This window comes from Schistocerca nitens, chromosome 1, assembly GCF_023898315.1.
Source record: "Schistocerca nitens isolate TAMUIC-IGC-003100 chromosome 1, iqSchNite1.1, whole genome shotgun sequence".
NCBI lineage: Eukaryota > Metazoa > Arthropoda > Insecta > Orthoptera > Acrididae > Schistocerca > Schistocerca nitens.
Window position 1 is genome coordinate 715,833,642 of NC_064614.1, and position 10,744 is coordinate 715,844,385.

The following is a 10,744-nucleotide window of genomic DNA, read 5'->3' on the forward strand; positions in this document are numbered from 1 at the left end:
TACCTACAAAATCGATTGTTTGTAGTAGATAAAGCAGTAAACAGCATTTAAGGCTAATGGTATATACTTTTATCGACTTCACTTAGGAAGTGACAGAAATGTTCCACTTTAGACAGCGTTGTGTTTCACGGAAGCATGCGCTGGCCCGTTAATACACGCCACGCCGTTTTTATTGGAGTTGGCACTGTTAGAGCGATCATTTTAAATAATACTATTGAAGTCTATTATTACATTGGAGCTCTATTAAATAATCGTTATGTAACACCATTCTTTAATATTTCTGAGCGTTGCTTTTATAGGTGAACAAATAGCCACTAGTGGCTAACAGCAGTTGATATAAAAAAGAGCTTTTCTAATTTACTTTAGTGCAATGCAGGATATGTGTTAAATTTCAACATTAAATTATATTCTGCAGGAAAAATATGATGAACAATTTTTTATGAAAAATATGAATTCTCCTTTAGTGTTTTGAATTTAGTGAAGGAGGCAAACGTTATGAACAATTGTCTATGAAAAAAATATAAACGCTCCTTTTCCGTTATGAATGTAGCAAAGCCGATAACTGAAAACAATAACGTGGTATACCTCGATTCAGACCGTACCATAACAACTAACTCAAGGTTAACTTCCTGCAGGAAAGGTCGAATACGGTTCGCGGTTGTCTCGAATCTGTTCAACAGATCTGAAAGCTCTTCTAACATTTTCTTTTATCAGAAATGACAAAAATAAATTTCCAAAAATTATAATCATCCCACTAAAACACAATAGATTAAATAATCGGTACAGCGATCAAAAGGAGAGCTTCTGTATCTCTTGCAGTATCACGAATGCAGCATTGATAAAGAGTGATGCGATACTAAGTCTAAATTGTTGTTTTAAAGCCTGTCGACAAATAATTATGATGCCTCACTTATTTATTTCCAGTCAGAATTAACCCAGACTTTTAAAGAACTTAATAATTTTAGAGTTCATTCATTTTGTTGTAGTACTGACCCCAAAACAACATTTGCTTAAGTTATTATTTGAATGTATAAGCGAAGATAGTAACTTGTTCTCGAAAGAACAGTTACTGTTGAAGACGGGAATCGCCAAAGCGTGCACGAGTAATGAGTGGATGGGCAAATGTCTGTAATGTACAATACATATGTAGAATTGTGGACAGTTGGGAATGTGAGTCTCAAGGGAAGCGTGCAAGGGATAAGCCCCTGCAGTCGTCCTATTCATCTGTGTCCTCTGTGGCTCAGATGGATAGAGCGTCTGCCATGTAAGCAGGAGATCCCGGGTTCGAGTCCCGGTCGGGGCACACATTTTCAGCTGTCCACATCGAGGTATAACAACAACACCTGTCGGCAGCTGAGGTTGTCAGTTAGTTATCATTTATTGTTTAAATGACCTAGTAGGCGTCGTGTTAATGGATCAAAAGGTAATCCTCTCACGCCTGTTAAGGATCAACTGTATTTAGCATCACATATTAAAAATTACAAGAATTAACGGTTTAATCTGGTCTACTCATGTTCACTTGGATCATTACATACAGCCAGATGCTGTGATAAAAAATATCACCCAGACAGTTGCTGCATGACACATAATCTTCGTATGTCCCCACAGCACTCTACATAGATTAAATCATCAGTCTTGTGTCTCGATTGATGATTCCTGCCACACCTTCCTCTGTTGCGTCAATCACTTAACTTCAGAGTAGCATTACATCCTGCTGTTGCTTATATTTCAAATCAGTGTCATCTACAACTTTTTCACTCTATGAATCCGTATAGCAGCATGGAAAATATTCCCTAACGTCTCAATACTTGTCTTGCCTTGTTATGCCTTCTTCTGGTTATTTTCCACAGATTCCGTTACTTACGCCTTTTCTCTTGTATCAGTGTGTAACACCCTGCTCGAGTCCGCAGGACAGAACAAGTAGTTGGAATTGTGGAAAGGGGCTAAAAGGGGCTGTCAGTTACACTCAAACACACATAACTTTATTTAGTTGTCCAAACAATACAGTAAAATTGTTTTGAACGTAGTTATCGGCTGAACAGGCCACATTATCTGATGCCTTAAGGGCACAACCACTTAAATTTAAAAACGGCCGAAAGAAATTAACTTAAAATTCAGACTCAGAATGTTTAGAAGGCAGAAGGCCTCACGCAAGTAAGTTCTATAACTTGGCTGAAGGCCCAACAAATGTAACACTTCAGAGGAAAACAAGTTAATTTAAAGACGGCTGAAGGCCCATGATTTAAGACTGCAGGTAAAAGTACACTACTGGCCATTAAAATTGCTACATCAAGAAGAAACGCAGATGATAAGCGGGTATTCATTGGACAAATATATTATACTAGTACTGACATGTGGTTACATTTTCAAGCAATTTGGGTACATAGATCATGAGAAATCAGTACCCAGAAAAACCAACTCTGGCCGTAATAACGGCCTTGATACGCCTGGGTATTGAGTCAAACAGAGCTTGGATGGCGTGCACAGGTACAGCTGCCCATGCAGCTTGAACATAACATAATACCACAGTTCATCAACAGTAGTGAGTGGCGTAATGTGGCGAGCCAGTTGCTCGGCCACCATTCACCAGACGTTTTCAATTGGTGAGAGATCTGGAGAATGTGCTGGCCAGAGCAACAGTCGAACATCTTCTGTATCCAGAAAGGCCCGTACGGACCTGCAACATGCTGTCGTGCATTATCCTGCTGAAATGTAGCATTTCTCAGGGATCGAATGAAAGGTAGAGCAACGGGTCGTAACACATCTGAAATGTAACGTCCACTGTTCAAGGTGCCGTCAATGCGAACAAGAGGTGACTGAGACGTATAACCAATGGCACCCCATACCATCAAGCCGGGTAATACGCCAGTATGGCGATGACGAATACACGCTTCCAATCTGCGTTCACCGCGATGTTGCCAAACACGGATGCGAACATCATGATACCGTAAACAGAACCTGGATTCATCCGAAAAAATGACGTTTCGCCATTCGTGCACACAGGTTCGTCGTAGAGTACACCATCTCCAGCATTCCTGTCTATGATGCGGCGTCAAGTGTAACCGTAGCCATGGTCTCCGAGCTGATAGTCCATGCTGCTGCAAACGTCGTCGAACTGTTCGTGCAGATGGTTGTTGTCTTGCAAACGTCCCCATCTGTTGACTCAGGGATCGAGACATGGCTGCACGATCCGTTAGCCGGCCGCGGTGGTCTAGCGGTTCTAGGCGCGCAGTCCGGAACCGCGCGACTGCTACGGTCGCAGGTTCGAATCCTGCCTCGGGCATGGATGTGTGTGATGTCCTTAGGTTAGTTAGGTTTAAGTAGTTCTAAGTTCTAGGGGACTGATGACCACAGATGTTAAGTCCCATAGTGCTCAGAACCATTTGAACCACGATCCGTTACAGCCATGCGGATAAGATGCCTGTCATCTCGAGTGCTAGTGATACGAGGCCGTTGGGATCCAGCACGGCGTTCCATATTACCCTCCTGAAACCACCGATTCCATATTATGCTAACAGTCATTGGGTCTCGACCAACGCGAGCAGCAGTGTCGCGATACGATAAACCGCAATCGCGATAGGCTACAATGTGACCTTTATCAAAGTCGGAAACCTGATGGTACGCATTTCTCCTCCTTACACGAGGCATCGCAACAAAGTTTCACCAGGCAACGCTGGTGAGAAATCGGTTGAAACTTTCCTCGTGTCAGCACGTTGTAGGTGTCGCCAACCTTGTGTGAATGCTCTGAAAAGCTAATCATTGGCATATCACAGTATCGTCTTCCTGTGGGTTAAATTTCGCGTCTGTAGCACGTCATCTTCATAGTGTAGCAATTTTAATGGCCAGTAATTTAAAAAACAAAACACAAGGCAGAAGGCCTAATCTTCAATTAGGCTGAAGGCCCCACACAGTCTGATACTTGAAAGACAAGAACTATAATTTGAAAACGGCTGACGGCCGATTACTTAAAACAACTAAAATAATTTTTAGTAGGTAGAAGGCCCATAGCTTTATCTTTTAACAATATTTTACACAGGCTGAAGGTCCAAACAATCTAAGAGTTAACAAGTAAGGAATTTAAATTTTAAAGCGGCTGAAGGCCCATGGTTTAAAACCCAACTAAAAGCATACAAATGCAAACCATGGGCTATAAACCATTAAAATACACAATCAAACACTAATAAGAAAAGGTAGTACAGCCAGCGGCGCTCAGAAGTTTCCGGGGGTCGGTCTGCACTTGCAATACTAACGTTCGCTTAGGGGAGACAGGTAGTCGGCCCAACTGTATCCGATCCACCGGCAACCGAACCAAGAGAAAGTCAGCGGACCCACCGACAAGACGACTTGCTTTCCACCCGATCGATGCACTCCAAAGCCAAAACGTAAAAGGCGTAGCCGCCCACAACCAAGCATGCATAAGCTGTCAAAACTACACACACCTGTTGGACAGCGACAACACGGTGAGGGAAAGACACTGCATGAATTTTACGTCAGAGGGCAGGGCAGGTGACCGGAACGCTGACGGCGACAAGGCAGAAAATTCCGCTGATGCACTTGGACTCCAAATATCCAAAATACTGCTAAACTCCACAGGATGGTGGACAAACCTTCGCCAACTCGAACACTCGCTGCTGCTCACGGGAATACCCTCAACAGTCAACCATGAAAACCAACGGTACATTCTGAACAGTCTGGCTTCAGTAATTAAATCATCATTCAACTTTGATGTCCTGGGTTGGTCAACCACGAACCTCGTAGCAATCGGAACAGCTCCCACACACTCCGACACTGAGTAGAGACTGCCAGCGGCCTGGCCCACTGCGCCGCGCAGAGATTTCCTGGCTGATCCACACCAACCAACCGACTGCCACACATCAGCACTGATACAGCACGAACATAACTGAGCAGTCGACATCACAAGCTACACACAGTTTCACGAACACTTGCACGAAGGACTAGACAATACTAATGGCAGCGACTGTGCAATAACAAGGACGAATTACGAGTCGGCACACGTAGGCAACCCATAAGCGATCGCCGGCCAACATACACGTCATCCGGCAAGACGGCCGACCGACGACCAACCAAAGCGGTCATGACCCAAGTGATATGTATCGGCAGCGGTCGGGCAAGTCATGGCTGTCCGGACCTCACTGCAGCCGTGCCCCGACTGAACTTCTGCCGCGTCCTAAGTCAAACACTGCCAACTGACTGGCAGATCCGAACTAACTCCGAACACATGTCAACCGGGAAGTAATAGCAGTCACCAAAGATAATACGCCAGGGCTTATATCGATAAGCGGCAACAATCACCACTCGCGGCGGCGGCAACTCGGTGACACCAGTAATTGAAATTAACATAACGAGGTGGTAGTACAGCAAAAACAGGATGTCAAACCAGATGTGGCACGAACACGAGCCACGCACGGCTCACAGTGCACTTGAGTTTTACATCCTGTAAGCTCACAACTGAAATTGATTCGACACACTTGTTTTGGAAAAGGAATAATATACTAATAGAGATGCTTAAATTAGGTAAAATTTTATTCTCAACATATCAAGCACGTGACAACTGTATAAGATAATTCTACAAGGAACACTTATTGTAGAAAATCTCATTCTCTGTTTATGTGTACGGGGTGTTTCCGTGATCACCATTCAAACCCTTTCCTTTTCCGTTCTATCTTTGGATTTGTTCGTTCCTGGATTAGTCAGATTTATACCTCCACCTTTTTCATTATTTTTGCCGTTTTTTGTGTCTCGCGAATTGAAACTGCGTTCTTGACCAGAACTCTGACCTTGGACCTTCGCCTTTTGAGAAGCAAAGGTCCCTGATTCGAGTCTCTGTCCGGCATATAGTTTTAATCCGTCATGAGTGTGCGAATGCAGTATTTGTGATAGCGAGTACCCGCCTCAAGCAGCACTAGCGGAAAACTTTATCAATAAGAGACCGAGAGGGCACTGTATTCCAGTGTCTGTCGTGGGTATGGCGTCCGATATTGCAAGCCTTATTTATGTTATGCTACGAGAAAGTAAAATGCGACTATTCATATTTTAGGTATGCCACTACGGTGAAAGACATAGACCTCCAAAGCAGTAACCAGCGTCCGTAGTAAAGGAAATGTAGAGAGAGGAAGTGTCCAGCAAGCGTTTAAGAAAAGCATGTGTTAATCAGAAACTTTATACGTTTAAAATCAAAGCAAGTTGTGAAAATATGTCTACTAGAATTATGTAATGTGAAAATGTCGTCTGTATAACGTTAATAAGCAGCATGTGCGGCATCTCATTTTTTTCAGACAGGCCGTGACAGACAGGTTATCGAAGGTGAATGTTAGTGTGAAGCAGCCCTGTCGGGACACGGTGAATATATTGCTGCATTATGCTGCTTCATTAATAGACAAAGATATTTTTCTGAAACAATCATTTTGCAACAATGGGAAACTTTAGGTTTTTCTCACTGCAAGGCGAAAAAACTGAGGAAATGTTTCACAGGAAAAAGCACACACAACCTGTTAAATCTGCAGAACGGATAAGCTGTGTGTTAATGAACATATCTGACAAATTTGAAAAGGTTAAAGAGGTGGTCTGTGACCCTTCTCGAACATTGCGAGAGAACATGAAAGTGAAGCTAATGTTTTATCGAACTGTGTGTCCTGCTAGAAGGATTTAAATTACCATACTCCACGTGGGTACTTGCTTGGAGCGTTTTAGATTCATTAAGAGGTACATTGTTGTAGTTCCCTGCAGATTGTTCTTTCCTGTTGTGTCTCTCTCTTTTCTTCTTTTGAATCTCACAGTAATATCATCTATTGATGTCATGCGCAATCTTGGTTCATATCCTGGGCTGCCAGTTTCTCTTGTGGCCAAAACACTGATGAAATGACGACTAAAAACGCGATAATGTGTTGCAGGAGTCGATTTCTTGCCATCAGCTGCATTCCTCTTCAATGCCATGATGCAATCTTTCCGTCTAGCTATGTGTTGCTTTTTATTTGGATAGAACTTCGTTTCAGGAGAAAAAGTGCTGTATGTGAAGTTACGACCAAAGACAAAACAGTTATAATTACTCTCCCTAGAGCCAGTAAACCTAAATTCGTCACCTTTACACTAGCACGCTGCTTTATTCGGAAGCGTTTACTCTTTCAAGACTCTTGCAAGGCTGTCCTCTTGAGTGTACCACTTGCAGTTCGCAAGCTACCTACTGGCGCACGTAATACTACAATCAACTTCTGTCGACTGTTCCCATTTGGTAGTTCCCACAGACTGGTTTCACTCAAAGGGAAGAGTTAATAGCCGCGCGGAATGGCCGTGCAGTTTGAGGCGCCATGTCACTGACTGCGCGGGCCCTCCCGCCGGAGGTTCGAGTCCTCCCTCGGACATGGGTGTATGTGTTGTTCTTAGCATAAGTTATTTTAAGTTAGTTTAAGTGGTGTGTAAGTCTAGGGACCGATGACCTCCGCAGTTTGGCCTCTTAGGAATTCTCACACATTTGAACATTTTGATGAGTTAATAGTTCCACCGATATGTCAACCTATAAGCGACAGAATCGATTTTTCTCATTCATTTGTTCCCATAGACTGCTTTCCCTCACTAGAATGAATTACTAATCCAACCAGCACATAAAATTATAACTGAATGAGATGACTGTTTTCCAACAACCGACTGAACCCATCATTTTCATTCGGTTGTCCCAATCACCAGTACTTACAGACCATATGTACTGCAACTCGACTTGTGAGATTCTATGTCTTCCATCTGTCTCAGCTCACGTGTTTATTTAACAATATCTGCCGTCAGCACTGATTTGTTAGAGGAGTGTACTCTGTATAATCCGCAACACTGGCTTTTGTTTTTTCTTGATAACTTATGTGTCACTGGACTACGTGCGAAATTTTCAGAAAATCAACTGCAGCCCGAATAGACAAGAATTTTCCCCCGTTTCAGAGCGAGAACTTGGTCCATGCGGGCTTCAGCTGTGAGTGGTTGCACGCAGACATCTGCTTCAGGAAGCCGCTCCTCAAGTTCATGCTGATGGCGTCACACCCGCTGCAGATCAAACTGGGCGGCACTGCCAAGCTGTCAAGGTCAACATTCCTACAGGTAACTCTGCAACTCTTCTCAGCTGTCAAATTCGTCTGTGGTCCACTTTACTTCATAATTCATTAGCGATTTACATGAGATGTCCTTACATGAGAGAAGACAGGGAGGAAGGAAGAAAATGCAAAGGGAATGGGACATTAGGGATTCACAGTCTGTAAACGATAACGTCACAACTGAAGGAGCACATGCAAGACCCAGAATGTGGAATAGGTTCTCAGATATGTAAGGGACTCGAAAACTTCGTAAGTTATAGAAACCAGTACGTTATCCTGGATGGCGAGTGTTCATTAGAGGCAGCACCAGTGCCTCAGGAAAGGGTGGGAGGACCGCTCTTGTTGAGCAGCAATGTAAGACTGCTTGGTGATGGTATTGTAGACTACGGAAAAGCGTCGTCGTTGAGTGACTACAGGAGGATACAGAGATTACATTTGATGTGATGAGTGACAGTTTGCTATAAATGTGGTAAAATATAAGTTAATGACAGGTGAGAAGGAAAAATTATCTTGTGATATTCGAATAAATAATTTGTTCTGTTTTGCTTGACAGAGTAACGTCGATTAAATATCTAGGCGTAACGATGCAAATAATCATGAAATGATACGAAAAAATAAGGCAGGTTGTAGGAAAAGTGAATGATCGATTTCGTTTTATAGATGGAATTCGAAGAAATGGCAACTCATCTGGGAAGAAACCGCGCACAGACCTTTCGTGCGACCCACTGTTGAGGATTGCTTGAGTGTTTGGGACCACCGTCAGGTCGGATTACAGGAAGACGCCGAAGCAATTCAGAAGCGTCGTGCTATATTTTTTGCTAGTGATTTTCATCAAAAATTGAGTAATAGGGAAATGCTCAGTGAATTAAAATGGGAAACCTCTGAGGGAAGAAGACGTTCTTTTCGTGAAACACTTGAGAAAGTTTAGAGAATCGGCATGTGCGACCAACTACGAAATGACTCTACTGGCACCACGGTACATTTCGCGTGGTGCTGTTGTAGAAGATCGAATTGGGATGGAAGGATATGTGAATTTGCCGTCTATTCTTTAAAGGACCTGTACCTGAATTCGCTTTCATTCATATAACGGGAAACCTAAATCTGCATCACAAGACTGGGTGTAGTACATCCAAATGGAAGTGCATTCCCTTAATCATTGTGCCGCCTGGCTGTTGACGTTCTGTTTAAAAGGAAACGTCATTAAGCATTGTGTGGTAAATCATACAATAATCGATTAGAGTATTTACAGTTTTGTCGGTGGTTAATGGGACGAGAAATCTTACACATAATACTAAACGTATTCTCAGAAAACTATTTAGAATTTTGCAAGCTTAATAATGTCGGAAATATGTTAGATCTCTTCAGAGCGAACCTGACACTCTGAAACTAGTGTCAGTGATTGTAAGCCGGTTGTATCGACAATGATTACAAAAGCACAAAGGACAGTTAAACAACAAGAGAGATTTACATGTTCAGTAAACAAGATAAACAGACAGTAGTGTTATACCTTCAAGAGGATACAGAAACATTTAGCTATGGGCAGGAGCGTATAACATAAGTATGGATTATATAGAGAATGCTTGTTGATCACTTGATAGATTTTTAGCCAGTAAATGATCATGTTGTAGGAACCCTAGATGATATCCAGCGCCTGTAACGAAACTTGTAAACAAATAGCGATTACTGCGCTATAGGAGTATAAGTATAGCGCTACAACTACAGAGAGGCTAAATGCATCATGTGTGAATATCAAAATCACAATATGTGAAGCCTTCAAAAACAACTATTCTCAGATCTCTCTAAATATCCGAAGATATTGTGTTCTAATTTAAAAGCTATAAAGCGTGTCAAAGTTATTGTCCAGAAATTGATCGCTGATACAGGAACAGAAATTGAGGGTAACACAGCAAAAGCAGAAACGCTGAACTCCTTTTTAAATTAACCTTTAGAACGGAAGATCTAGGAGTTCTTCTCACACCGTTGCTCAGGAGAACGATAAAGATATTAGTGGCATTTGAATTGAGGAACAGCTGAGATAGATAAATGTGATTGAGGTAGTACGCTTCCTTATTTTTACTGATTCGTTCTTAGCCTCTTTCCTAAGTTTTAGTAGTGAAAGAACGATTACTTTTTGGTCATTAATTTTGTCTGAAAATCTTGTTCTGAGCTTTGCTTTTTACTTTTAAATATTACATTTAGAACGAGCATATATTTTCGTTCATGTCACTTACCATTCAATTCAGTTTCCTTCGTTTGATGTGTATGATTATGAATAACCGCTGATAATAAAACAGTAATGTATATTTTTGTTCACAGGCTCTTAATGGTTCATACACGCTTATAAATTTGTTGTATCATTCTCGTCGTCCTGAGGGATAAATACGCGTTATATTCAAGAAGACAACCAACATACCTGGCTACTACTGGACTCGCAAATAATTTTTCATGATCTTTCACGGTTAATTATTGATATGGAAAGCACTCTATAAATTATTTTTAAACTCTAATGTTATGTATAATATATGCGATGTATTCTTAAAATACTGCAAGTTAATATATCAGTTGAGATGGTGTTAGTTTACTTAATTTTCTTATAATGCAGTTTGTTCGTCGTAATGATTAAAATTTTTATTTGTAAAGCTGTTTTCGAA

General features: G+C 41.8%; 1 protein-coding gene across 1 annotated transcript in view; it reads left to right on the plus strand.

Annotated features, from left to right (window-relative positions):
* LOC126197193 (odorant receptor 43a-like) overlaps positions 1 to 10,472 on the plus strand; it is a 108,416-nt gene extending 97,944 nt beyond the window's left edge. Inside the window, exons 5-6 of the mRNA XM_049934626.1 lie at positions 7,945 to 8,100; positions 10,410 to 10,472. Of these exons, the coding sequence (XP_049790583.1) occupies positions 7,945 to 8,100; positions 10,410 to 10,472 (219 nt within the window). The remainder of the gene's footprint in view (positions 1 to 7,944; positions 8,101 to 10,409) is intronic.
* Positions 10,473 to 10,744: the final 272 nt, after the last annotated feature.